Source organism: Miscanthus floridulus, chromosome 8 (assembly GCF_019320115.1).
Source record: "Miscanthus floridulus cultivar M001 chromosome 8, ASM1932011v1, whole genome shotgun sequence".
Lineage (NCBI taxonomy): Eukaryota > Viridiplantae > Streptophyta > Magnoliopsida > Poales > Poaceae > Miscanthus > Miscanthus floridulus.
In genome coordinates this window covers 4774179-4788221 of record NC_089587.1, presented here as the reverse complement: position 1 = coordinate 4788221, position 14043 = coordinate 4774179, and the positions used below count along the sequence as shown (strand labels likewise).

The following is a 14043-nucleotide window of genomic DNA, read 5'->3' as shown; positions in this document are numbered from 1 at the left end:
CTCTGTTATGATGCCTTGATGCTCCAAGTTCATGATCAAATGATGATTGACATGTTTCTGAGGCCTCTACTACTGCTACTACTCGTTTTTTTGATATATTGTTGTTTTATAGGACTACTTTGGTTTATAGACCTTTTTGATTTCTTATACCTTCTCGCGTACCTAAAGCACACTTTCTTGCATCTATTAGAACAAAGCGCGAAATAATGTCGTGGACACCAGACAGTGCAGCCCGATGCCCTGAGCATGATTAGCAGCCAACCTATGAGGGGCAAGCACTAGAGGACCAGCTTACTCAGGAGCAGTTCGATAACGAGTTAGAAAAGGATCTAGAAGTGATGCTTACTCAGGAGCAGTGTGACGAGGAGGAAGGAGGAGCAGAAGGAAAAGCAGGAGAGGCTGCTGAAGGTGAAGAAGAAGATGATGATGATGATGATGATGACTCAGAAGAGGGATATGTAAGTCCCGAGGATCCTTTCCCATGTGAAGCTAGAAGGAGGCCAACGGAGGAAGATTTGGACAAGGATTTTGACCCAAATGAAGAGGTAGGGATAAAGCCTTAGCTTGTAAATTTTGCTAAAGCTTTGGCTGTGTTACCTCTGCTAACACTTTGACATGTCGTATATATAGGTCCCTCCTAAAACTCAGAAAAGACGACGTCAACGTCCGCGACATCTCGCTAGACAAGACAGAGTATAGGAAAGGAGAGCAGAGGCAACAGCCACAGAGACGGACATTGAGGCCTCTGCTCCACAACCTCAAGACACAACCACGACTACCAAGCCTAGGAGGAAACGAGGTGATAGAAAAGCAAATCTATATCCAGATAAGGCATGCTATGTGATAACAGAGGTCGGGCCAGCAGGGGAGATCCTTGAGCCAAAGGAATTAAGATGACGATTCCATAATGCGATCGGGGCCCTAGTAAGAGATAAATTAAACCCAACAATCCCTAACTAGAAAGAGGTACCAGAGAAGAAAAATGATGAACTATGGGATAGGTAGCTGAAGCTCAATTTTAGATTTCTGGAGGATAAGCATGAACTGGTAAAAATGCTTTAAGGATGATGGGAGAGTTATTCTGACGTTGGAGGTCGGAGCTCAACAAGAAGTATATCCAAAAGGGGTTAACTCCCTTCAATGAGTTTGGCAAAATAACCCCTAGTCAATGGGAGGAGCTCATGGCTTAGAAGACTTCATCGAAGGCATTGGAGCTCAGTGCCCGTAACATCGAGCTGGCGAAGAGGAACAAACACCACCATCATCTAGGCCTCGGTGGCTACTATGTCAAGGAAGAGCAGTTTAGGAAGATGGACGGAGAGGCCGCAGCTGCTGAGAATATCGATGTGACGAATTTGAAGGTACGCTCAAGGAATTGGATATATGCGAGGAGTATAGAATCATCCGGCGGTAATCTTAAGTTTGATAAGCCGGAGACCCAAGAGGCAGTATCAAGGATACTGAAATATGCTGAAGACAAGAAGAAGGGCGCATTCAATCCTTCCAGAGAGAGGGACGAGCTTAGCCTTGGCTTGGGAAACAAGGAGCACACAGGCCGCACCAGGGGGCTAGGAAAAAGGACGACCTGGAAGTACGAATTCAAAGAGGACAGGCACATGTACAAGAAACATGGCAGAGACTGGGAGACTAATCTTGAGCTCCAAGTAAATGCTCTAGTTGCGAAGGCGTTGGAGGAGCAAGGACTATCTACGGAGCTACGGACATTAATGACACCACGGGGACAACTGGCATTAGTTGGCAGCCCTCCAAAAGTTCCTAGCAGCCAAGGTTCCACTACAGCCACAACCCCCATCGATCGCATACGGGAACCAACTAGTTGCACCTTAGTGTTTCTCAGCGGCCGGCAGAACATTGTGATGGAGGTGGCAACGGGTGTGGCACATCCTCCCGATGGCTTACACCACAATAATAAGATACCGCCGGACTACACTAGGGTCAAGGTGCATACCGTGAAGCCCAAGTTCATGCGGTAGAGGATAGACTATGCAACTCTCGAGGGACTGGTGTTACTCGGAGACGTAATGGGGCAGTTCATCCTCTGGCATAAACGTGACATTATATTGACTGCTTTTTCGTCGCCTCCCCCTCTGCCAAATTTAGAGCAAGTTGTTGAGGTCGAGGAGATATTTTCATCGTCTTGTGACCAACACATTCCTGAGATGCCACATTCTTCCCCGCCTCCTAGCGAGCATGTGCCTGATAAGCCACAACCTTCTCCAGCTTGTACCGAGCAAGTGCATGATGAGATGCTACAGTCTTCTCAACAAGCACAGTCGATACATGAACAACGAGTGCCTCCTGAAGAAGGTGATGCACAAGAAGATGAGGACGTGCCTGAATGGGAACTTCGAAAGAAGCATCCAATCACCATAAGACCAGTTTATGTTCCGATGAAAGACGTCTCGTCGGTGCACAAGTGGTATTCCCATGACCACTTGAAGCCTGAGAACCAAGTTAAAAAAGTCACATCACGGGGTTCTGAGGAGGCCATCACTAGCAAACTCCACCAAATAGCAAAGCAGTATCCAAATATTGATGCCATCAAATGGTCAAAGGATTGCCCGAAAACATATGAAAGAGGCAAGCCCTTCCTACCAAACCGGGACATCCGGCGCCTACCACTTGGAATGAGAAGGTTCAATGATTGGTACTTGCGTGTTCTCCCAATGAGCATAGACCTCGTACAAGCACGCTTCCTGAAAGGATCAAGATGCCCAAGAGGGGGGTGAATTGGGCTAATTCTATTTTTTTTACAATAAATAAACTCTATGGTTAGCCCAATTAACCCCTTGTGCCTAGAAAATATTTCTATTAATCTAACACACAAAAGTTTAGCACCCTAAGTTCTAATCCTACTCTAGCATGGCAATTCTAGGAATGTAAATGACAAGAATTGAATTGCTCAAAGTAAATACTCAAAGTAAAGAGAGAAGGAGGAACGCGGTGATGTTTTGCCGAGGTATCGGAGAGTCGCCACTCCCCACTAGTCCTCGTTGGAGCACCCGCGTAAGGGTGTAGCTCCCTCCTAATCCGCGCAAGGATCAAGTGCTCTCTATGGGTTGATTCTTCGACACTCCGTCACGGTGAATCACCCACAATCGCTCACAACTTGAGTTGGGTCATCCACAAGCTCTCTGGATGATCACCAAGCCCACAATCACCACCAAGTCATCTAGGTAATGGCGATCACCAAGAGTAATAAGCACGAACTCTCACTAGACCATGACAAGCCTAATGAGAAGGGTGGATGCACACTTTGCTACTCTTGATCTCACTAATGAGGGCTCTCTTTGGGATTCTCAAATCTCAATCACCTCACTAGGACCTTGCTCTTCTTGGCACTCTCTAAGGTGTTTCTCAGCTATTGGAATGAGCAAAAGTACCTCCACACACGAGTGGAGGTGGTATTTATAACACCGGCTGAAAAACGAACCGTTATGTGCCTCTGCGGGGTGACCGGACGCTCCGGTCATGTTGACCGGACGCTTCGGTCAGTTCACCCCGAACTCCGGTGTTTAAACTATGACCGGACGCTGGACAGCGTCTAGTCAGCACTGACCATAATTTTTCCTCTCTGGAACCTTACTGGAGTCGACCAGACGCTGGCTCTCAGCGTCCGGTCACTTCATCTCTCAGCGTCCGGTCGCACCAGACGAAATCACCTTGGTCAAATGAACTGACCGGACTCTGAGCCAGCATCCGGTCACACTGAAGCCAGCGTCCGGTCAGTATTTGACCCTCCATTCACTTCCAACTCTCGATCATATGTGAATGAAGTTTGCTCCATTGGATCTCAGGGCTATTTTGGAGCTACCTAGTGCTAGATTTAGCAAGTGTGCACCACACCTAACCCACTAGACTCACCTAGGTCAAGCTACCCGTCCATACCCCCCTTAATAGTATGGCCAAAGGAAAAATAAAGTCCTAAACTACTCTAAGTGTCTCTTCAACACCAAACGACACTTAGAACTAGTCCATCCTTAACCTTGTCGTCCATCCTTTGAAAACCAAAACGATTTCCATCGTAGGGGCATGACCACCATAATTGCCCAATCGATCTCCATTACCGTGACCTAACTTAATTGCCTCTGCAAAACATACATTAGTCACAGTAATCACGTATTGTCATTAATCATCGAAACCCAACTAGGAGCCTAGATGCTTTCACTTCCCCACCGACACATCTGGAAGCCTAGCTAGGAAAATTGTCTTTGACTTCAATGACATGCAGACATGCTTTCACCTCGGAGCTATGGAGATGAATCTAATTCGCACGTGGTGCATGTAAGTCCTTGTCCTCCCGATATGATATGAATGTAATCTTTGAATTTTGTTGTAACTAACCCACGCCATGATTTATAGAATGCAAGTGCACATTGTCAAACAAATATCAAGTGTGAAAGCTGGGTATATAGACCCTCAAGCTATAGCACAAACAAATTTTAATTACCCTAAACAGTGGAAACTGGATGCCAAAGAGCTAACTGCTAGAAAGGCTCTTCGGGAGAACGAGCACATCTGTACGATGAAACTAAGGGAAGAGTCCCTTAAGGTTGCGGCATACATTGCCCTGGCTTTCAAAATTCTCCAACAGCACTCTACTATATGGCTACTATACAACTTCGAGTAAGTTCAACTCTATACTTAAAGCTTTGTTCGATATATTTTATTCGATGCAAAAGAGCTTATCTAGTTCTATGATTAAATCCATGCAGCAACCACTGAATTTGTATAGGCGTCGATGTCGGGAGGAGCATGGCATGGGTCTTTCATTCAATAGATAGGGACCCGGTGACATACAAAGACTTCATATCGATTCTCAAGACGTATACATATCAACAATCCTCATTAGCTTATATGTCTGTATACATACTTGCAACGTTTACTTTTGGATACTAACAAGTTATATTTGCTAAAATAATTCGAACATGGCATTTAGGTTCTATGTCACTAAACATCATGGAAGGCATGATCCAGCAAGAAAGGAAAAGCTGGCTATAAAAACACTATGTGCGGTAAGTGTAACTTACTTCTTCAGTACTCCATTACATGGCTGTCAAAAGCATTACTTAACATTTCCATATGCAAAACACACAGTGCCCCAAGCAGAAGCCTGGGAGTATACATTGTGGATACTATATATGTTCTATGATGAGTAACACCAGTGCCTACAGGAGACACCCCTTAAGGGTGAAAGGTCCTAATGGCTAGAGGGGGGTGAATAGCCTAATAAAAATTTCTACAAACAACACTTAACAAAATGGTTAGACAATTATGAGGCGAAGCAAGTATTGCGCTAGCCTACTCAAAATACAAGCCACCTACCACAATTCTAGTTTAGATAGTATATATTCACACAATAGCTATGACACTACCCTATGTTAGTGTGATCTCAAAGGCTAACTAAAGAGCCACACCAACTAAGCAAGCAAGCTCTCACAACTAGCTACACTAAAGAGCTTGACAACTAGTTTGTGGTAATGTAAAGAGAGTGATCAAGATGGTTATACCGCTGTGTAGATGAAGGAACCAATCAATCACAAGAATGAATAACAATGAAGACCAATCATCTCGGAATCAAATGATGAACACAATGATTTTTTACCGAGGTTCACTTGCTAGCCGACAAGCTACTCCTCGTTGTGGCGATTCACTCACTTGGAGGTTCACGTGCTAATTGGCATCACACGCCAAACCCTCAATAGAGTGCCGCACAACCAACACAAGATGAGGATCACATAAGCCACGAGCAATCCACTATAGTACCTTTTGGCGCTCCGCCAGGGAAAGATCAAGAACCCCTCACAATCACCACAATCGGAACCGGAGACAATCACCACCCTCCGCTCAATGATCCTCGCTGCTCCAAGCCGTCTAGGTGGCGGCAACCACCAAGAGTAACAAGCGAAACCCGCAGCGAAACACGAACACCAAGTGCCTCTAGATGCAAACACTCAAGCAATGCACTTGAATTCTCTCCCAATCTCACAAAGATGATGAATCAATGATGGAGATGAGTGGGAGAGCTTTGGCTAAGCTCACAAGGTTGCTATGTCAATGAAAATGGCCAAAGGTATGAGCTTGAGCCGGCTATGGGGCTTAAATAGAAGCCCCCACGAAATAGAGCCGTTGTACTCCTTCACTGGGTACAGCGCGGGGTGACCGGACGCTCCGATCCGATCGACCGGACGCTGGCCTTCAGCGTCCGGTCACGTGATTCACGCCACGTGTCCCCCGCTTCAAATACCGTTCGTCAGATTTCAACGGTCATCAGTTGACCGGACGTGTCAGTTAGAAAGTGACCGGATGCTGGACCTTAGAGTCCGGTCGTTTCCAGTAAGGTTCCAAACACGAATTTTCACGACCGGACGCGTCCGGTCATGCCCAATTGGACTCACCCAGCGTCCGGTCATTCAACGTCTCCTCTGTGCGCCTCACATCAGCGTACGTCAGCACTGACCGGACGCACCCTGATAGCTTCCGGTCGTAGAGCGACCCAACGTCCGGTCGTTTGACCGACGCCAGCGTCTTCGCTGATACATCTGACCGGACACGCCGGTCCAACCGTGGCCAGCGTCCGGTCACTCCCATTGACCTCTGTCTTTTCTGTCTAGGGCGTCGGTGGAGTTTCTTATCCTTGCTCCCAAACTTCACCACCCTTGATCAAATGTGCCAACCACCAAGTGTATCACCTTGTGCACATGTGTTAGCATATTTTCACAAACATTTTTAAGGGTGTTAGCATTCCACTAGATCCTAAATGCATATGCAATGAGTTAGAGCATCTAGTGGCACTTTGATAACCGCATTCCGATACGAGATTCACCCCTCTTAATAGTACGGCTATCAAACCTAAATGTGATCACACTCTCTAAGTGTCTTGATTACCAAAATAAAATAGCTCCTATGGTTTATACCTTTGCCTTGAGCTTTTTGTTTTTTCTCTTTCTTCTTTCCAAGTCGAAGCACTTGATCATTACCATGGCAACATCTTCATCATGCTATGATCTTCATTTGCTTCATGACTTGGAGTGTGCTACCTATCTCATGATCACTTGATAAACTAGGTTAGCACTTAGGGTTTCATCAATTCACCAAAATCAAACTAGAGCTTTCAAAGGGTAAGTTTGAACCTCTTCACTCGTAGTATAAAAACTTCGTACATGGTATGAAATACTAAACCGAAACTTGTTCTCTTGTAGTGGAAAGAAGAGAAAGGAATGAAAAGAGACCCATACAAGGATGACCAACTCTTAGAGCTCGTCGGCGACCTTTGTAACTTCATATTGGACTAGTTTGTACACGTCAAAGGCACCTACCATGACCGAGAGTCTGACTTAAGTAGAAATCCTCAGTACCAACACCTTCGTGAGACTGAAAGGCTAGCTCTAGGACGTTGATAACAATGTGTATGGAATTTGACATTGGTTTTACCTTGTGAATTATGTCTATTTAATGATGGATTGTATATATTCTTGTGAATTGGACTTGTAATTGTAGTTTATATAATACTCTTGTGCTTGTAGTTTATATAATACTCTTGAGCGAACGCGGTTCGGAATGTTGGTCGCGGGGCGTTCGGCGGAATTATCTCGCTGTCCTCGCTCACGTTGGTCGCGGGGCATTCGGCAACACGAACGTTGGTGGCAGGGTGTTCGGCAACGCGAACGCTGGATGGAATACGAGGAAACAAACAGTGTTCTGATCGAATTTGAATTGTAAATTTGAATTTTTTTTTTGCCAGAAAATATACTGTAGGGGTGGTTCTAGGTTGAACCGCCCCTACAAACAGGTATTATAGGGGCGGCTGGTACTACAACCGTCCCTACAAATTGATTTATAGGGGCGATCTGGGAATCGCCCCTATAAATACATGATTTGTAGAGACGGTTTGATAGGAACGACTGACCAAACCGTCCCTACAAATGGTCTTGAGCCGCCCCTACAAATAATATATGTAGCAGTGAAACATATCCTAACTAGCTACGTGCAATTGGAGACGAGACTTTCCTCTGAGCGCCGATTTATCCTGACGTCCTCCTTGACTCCAGCTTACTCAATAAAAAAGCAAAATGAAGCAAAGGAACGATGACCCCCCCCTGTGAGACACTGCTTTTGGCAAATCACCACATCACCTTTTCCCTCGATGGTCCATATATAAACATCTAAGAGTAAGACGTACTATAGTCGAACAATAAGTACAAATCTGATACATAACCATTTTTAACCATGAACGGATATTACGCCGGACAAGCTACAATACAACTGTTCACATAAAATCACATCTGCAGTCAGACAGAGGTACACAGACTCTGTCCACTTCTAGTACCTACTCCCACTTGCTAATTCCAGATTAAGGCCGCGTTTAGATGACGAAATTTTTTGGTTTTGGCTACCGTAGCACGTTCGTTTGTATTTGGTAATCAGTGTCTAATTATGGACTAACTAGGTTTGAAAGTTTCGTCTCGCGATTTCTCACCCAACTGTGCAATTAATTTTTTTTTCGTCTACATTTAGTACTCCATGCATGTGCCGCAAAATTCGATGTGACACTTCGGGTTGAAAAATTTTGGGAACTAAACAAGGCCCTGAGCTTTGTTTTATTTTATGCCTTTAACTTCAGCGCGCGCACAACCGCAAGCTGCCATTAGCGGAAAGCATAATCCACCACTATGTGCCTTGCAGCTTGACGGCCGGGGACACACGCCAAGAATCGCATTCCATTCCCTGGGCCTCCCTTCTTCCCTTCTCTCTCATTTTTTCCTTTTACAAGCCACACGCCACTTCCTCCACACACACACACCTCGTTCTCTCTCTCTCTGTCTCGTCTTCTCTCGCTTCAGACCAGCGCTCCGCCAACATCAACCAGCGCTCGCTGGCGGGGTCGCGCGACACGGAGATCGCCGTCGGGGCGTACCAGCCGGACCACACCGGCTCCTGCCCGCGCGGGAAGGTGCACGCGTACAGGATGTCGCTGTGGGAGGAGCACCTGGGGAAGGATGCGGTCCAGCGGCCGGAGGTGCAGCGGCCGGAATCGCCGGGCTGCGTGAGGATGGTGAACCGGATCGCGCCGGAGAACTGGAGGAGGTACGCGGCCGACGACGGCAAGGGGCCTCTGCAGGGGCACCTGATGAGGTACCCCGTGCACGTCCGAGCCGACGGCAGGGTGGAGCCGCTGCCGGGGCACGAGCTGTTCCCGGACGTCGGCGGGAGGGTCGTCGGCGCGCCCAACAATCTGCCGGATTACCTGACGATGTAGCAGGCGGGAGCCGGCGATGTACAGATTACAGAGTGTTTGTCCAGGAGCAGAGCAGGAGACGATCGAGCAGCCAGTAGCCATGCATTGATGCACGTATATTCTGACGCCACTGCATAGGATTTTATAGAAGACCTAACGGTAACCACTTTTAGCTCTCTTCGCAACGTTATTTTTTGAGTCGGCAACAACCATGTGTTTTATGCAGTTTCAACACATGAATTTTTTTACACTATAGAATTAAGATCCAACAGCATCCACCCTCCTTCTACTTCCAGCCCCCAACCTTCTTCTATCTCCAGACAATCACAAATCACAAGATCACAGATCCATATATCACAAGAAACATTTTTTTTCTATGAAAGGACAAATCACAGCAGAGGAGGAGGCAGCAGCACTGCACCAGCCTGGTGTCAGCAGGCAGGGCCACGCACGCACCACCCGGACGCCCCGGTGCTTTTCCACTCCACGCGCTGCCTCGGCCGCCTATGCCTTGTCTGGTGCGGTGCAGGCAGGCACTGGAGGATGTTTGGGCATGCGCTCAGCAGCAGCGGCAGCTAAAAAAATCTATGTGTTTTTTTACGCTAAAACACATGGGTGTTGTATAGCATTTCTGTATTTTTTTTTTCAAATTTATGTGTTTTTTTCCTGTGAAAATGGACTAATTTCAATGAAATTTCTATGCAATCCTTGTGAAATTCATGTGAGCTCTTATTGTTATTGCTCGGGAGGTTAAGGGAATTTTTTTTAATTCTTTTTTACCTATTTGGTTATTCATTCAATGGTAGATGGCTAGTTTGTTCTTGTGCTTTGTACTCCCTGCATTTCAAATTACAAGACGTTTTGGCTTTTCTAGATATATTGATGTTACTATGTATCTAGACATAGTGTATATCTAAGTGCATAATAAAATTATATATCTAGAAAAGCTGGAATTCTTATAGTTTGGAATGGAGTGAGTAGTTTTTTTTTATAATATTGCCTCTGTTGACATTTAAATAGGACCCAAGGCCGGTTTTAGAATTGATCCATGTCAATTTTGGCTAAATTCAAGAGAAACGCTACAAAACAACATAGAATTGTACCACGTTGGTATTCTAACAGGATAAGACCACCCCTACTGGGGTATCCAACTAATCAACAAAACAATCTATTGTCTCTCTTTTGCCCTTCCAACCACCATGCTGTTGTTCATCGCTTGATCTGACGGTCAAGGATGATGTTCTAGACTTATTGGCCGATTGGCCGATCTAGGGCAACCTGTCAATGCCCTTGCCCCAACGGGGTCCCTCTCGAGCGAGAGTATCGACGGTTCCTTTGCTAGTTTTACCTGAAAACTAGTCGTTCTTCGTCACGTAAACACATGGTGGCTATCCTTTATTGGTTTCCTTGTAAATCTCGCCGCTGTACACCGCGAAAACGTGTTGGTTATTCGCTATGTTATTCGGTCCGTGACGATTTGAAGATCTCTACGTCTGTACGTCAACATCCTTCAATCGCCCTTGCTCGGCACTGCAGCACTTACTTGGTTGGCGCGTCAATGGCCACGACCACAGCTGCATTTCCGTGGCAGATGATGGTAGAAGAAAACATGCTTCCAAGTGTTTAAGTGCGGTTTGACAGTTAGCATTGGAACTATGTTATCTTCTGCGGTTCGATCTGCCCCCACCTAAAATCTTGCATTAGCCGACCAGAGCATGCATGACATTGGTAGCGTGCATCCAGTCTTGTTCAAGTTGATGAATTCCGATTGGATCGATCACAAATTTTGCCTTTGATTTGTCTGTGCTAATCAAGTTGGCAAGTTCTGGTGTAATAATGTTCAGCTTCGTGGACAGAGAGCGTGGAATCATCTCTTGGTTGCCGCTATTCGTGCGGGTATTATACCAGCGCCTTGGGCCGTTAATTCATATAGGAACTTTGTGCAGGCGCGTGAAGGCCCAGCCCAGCTGTCCCCGGACTAATAAGATGCATATATACTGGGTTGCATTGGGCCGCCGAGCTGAGCTTAGTCGTACCTGATTCGGAAGCCGGCAGCGACGATATATATTATTTGGCAGTCTTGTGTTGCTTCATTCATCATCAAATTTAATCTGAAAACCATGTCTCAAAAGAATTTAGCAACAATGCCTTGCCACCAGTACAACAATTATAGCATATTTAAATACTACAACGATTATAGCATATTTAAATACTAAGAGCTAATATCGAGCTAAAAATTATCTAAATTAAATTAGACTTAGCCCACCCATAATAGAAGGGCTAATAGGTAAGTTGATTTTTTAGCTAAGTCTTCAACTAATTGTGTTAGTTAACTAGCTGACCAACTCCAATTAAGTGTATGTTTGATACACACATAGCTTGTTACTTGTTATAAGGGTAAAAATTAGTTCAAATTAGCTATGGTTGGCTAGCTAGTTAAATAACGACTAGTCGAAGACCTGGATAAAAAAATAGGCCATCCAGTAGTTTTCCCGTTTGATGCACTAGAGCTATTTTTAGCTAGCTAGCAATTAGCTTATGCATCAAACTAACCCTATTTAAAGCTAGTGATTATACACTTAGCTCATCCAAAAAGACACGTGTGTATATATCAGCCTACTTCAGCTATATTTTTCAACGATTGGCTTATTAGCCGTACTTTTTTAGCAAAGGAATATTGTTTTCCTCTCACAACAAATCAACGAACAATACTTTTCAGTCTGTCTTTTTTAGCAAAGCAAACAGGGTCATGTGTTTTCCTCTTACAATAAATCGGTATAAATATCAGTATAAGCCAAATTTCAGTGAACCATGAATAAAACCTTGGGTTTGAAACCAGCATCTTTTAGTGGGACCCACCTATTAAAAAACCCCTGCATGCATACGGGGAACCAACGCACCGTCTATCCATCCATTCTCATCCACAGTGTAGAGGTTGCCGCAAAGCTCCCTGCAGCCATAAAAATACTCTGGACTTCGACCAACTTTCTAGATGCAACAATTGCTTTTGAGTTTTCACATGCGGAACCGGATATAATACAAGAGGGTACATGCGTAATTTTAGGTCTACACTAATCTGATCTCGAAAACTAAGAATCACATTTTTTTTATGGAAGGGAGGGAGTACGTGGCCATGCTGCCGCTGTCAAGCTGCCGTCCGTCCATCCCGCCCCCACGTGGCCATGCATGTGATGAAGAGAAATTGAAGGTGGTCAACGATCGAGAAGCGGGCTGCATGCGAAGCGGACAGTCGAGCCCGTCCAGTTCCCGCCCCTGTGCAGTGTGCACCACGTATATACACGCCCACGTACTAGCAGTATACTCCGTATGCAGCATCACTGATTTTTCTACCATGTCTTCGTTTCTAAATAAATCAGTTCCCACGTGCTTTGTTAATTAATTAGTGATGGGCTGCCATGTCCATTAACATTTTTTTCTTCTAAACACGCATATGGGGGATTAAGGTTACGAGGGTTCTTGGTACGTATAATAATAAGGAGATCTAATCATCATCCTATTTTATTATTAGTGGCTTCAAATTACAACAACACGAAATTCCATGAAATATATAGTTATTATTGTGTTATTAAATTATAAATCGGCTGAACCTGCGTGACACCGCTTGGCACACGACGACATTGGTGGTGAATGTGTACAACACCTCGCTCGTATCCACCACCTGGCCCACGGCTGCTGCGTCGCGAATGCGTGCGTGGGAAGGTGCACGGCGGTCGCAAGGCGAGGGCATGGTTGTGAGGCGAGGGCATGGTCGTGGTTGGGGCAGACCCAGTATATAAGGAGCGGGGCACGTGCCCCCACCTAATTTTTTTGTTTCAAAAAAAATATATCTTTCACTACTTCTTCAACTAATTGTGTTAGCCAACTAGGTGACCAACTCCAACTAATAGTCTGTTTGATACACATAGTTAGTTATTAGTGGGCTAAAAATTAGCCCAAATTAGCTATCGTTGGCTAGCTAGTTGAATAACAACTACTCCCTCCGTCTCTAAATAAATCAATTCCTAGAATCCGTGCAAGTCAAACTATCTTAAGTTTGACTAACTTTATAGAAAAGAGTAACAACATCTATGACCTAAAATGATCATATTATGAAAATATATTATACGGTACTAATTTGATGTCATAAATCTTGATGTGTTTTTTCTAGAAATTCGGGCAAAGTTTAAAAAGTTTGACTTAAGATAACTCTAGAAATATATTTATTAAAGAACAGAGAGAGTTATTAAAGACTTAATTAGAAATTAAATTAGGTCACCTATTTGCTTTCCTGTTTGGACGCACTAGAGCTGCTCATCGTCCTCCACGGCAACCTTTACTAGGGAAACGTCTGTTTCCACGCAAATGTGCTGAACACCCATGTCGTTGACAGCCGCCTCCCGAGGCAGCCAAGCAGCTCGGCATGAAAGGGGTCAAGGTCCCTGCTTCCATTTTTGGCACCCAAACTCCCAAAGTAACACTCCACGTGTCATGCAGTTTTTTGTTTACCATTTTCGCAGCACTCCTATGTTTGGTGCTTTCCTCATGCATGATGTCATGCATGATACAGTAACTAATTTGTACAGAATTTTGTTCGTCATAAAAGCAAAATGCATTATTTAGGTCTGTACCAGGTTGCTGGGTAAAGAAACACATCATGTACATGAATGATTTTAGTGTACTCCACTAGGTTCGTTAAGAACATTGGTTTCATAATTCATAATTGTGATACATAATATGACTCTTTCCAATTGAAATGTCATGATATTTAGTTTTAAATGATTTAT

At 44.8% G+C, this 14043-nt stretch overlaps 1 protein-coding gene across 1 annotated transcript; it reads left to right on the top strand.

Moving 5' to 3' along the window:
- The first annotated feature begins 338 nt into the window (after positions 1–338).
- LOC136468454 (phospholipase D delta-like) lies at positions 339–9280 on the top strand. Its single transcript, XM_066467026.1, has 3 exons — positions 339–458; positions 8313–8322; positions 8865–9280. Exons 1-3 carry the CDS (start codon positions 339–341, stop codon positions 9278–9280), a joined length of 546 nt encoding a protein of 181 aa, XP_066323123.1.
- The last annotated feature ends 4763 nt before the right edge of the window (positions 9281–14043 follow it).

Bases quoted from the DNA above. Each gene is read 5' to 3' on its own strand.
- LOC136468454 (XM_066467026.1), top strand. From the start codon at position 339: ATGCTTACTCAGGAGCAGTGTGACGAGGAGGAAGGAGGAGCAGAAGGA.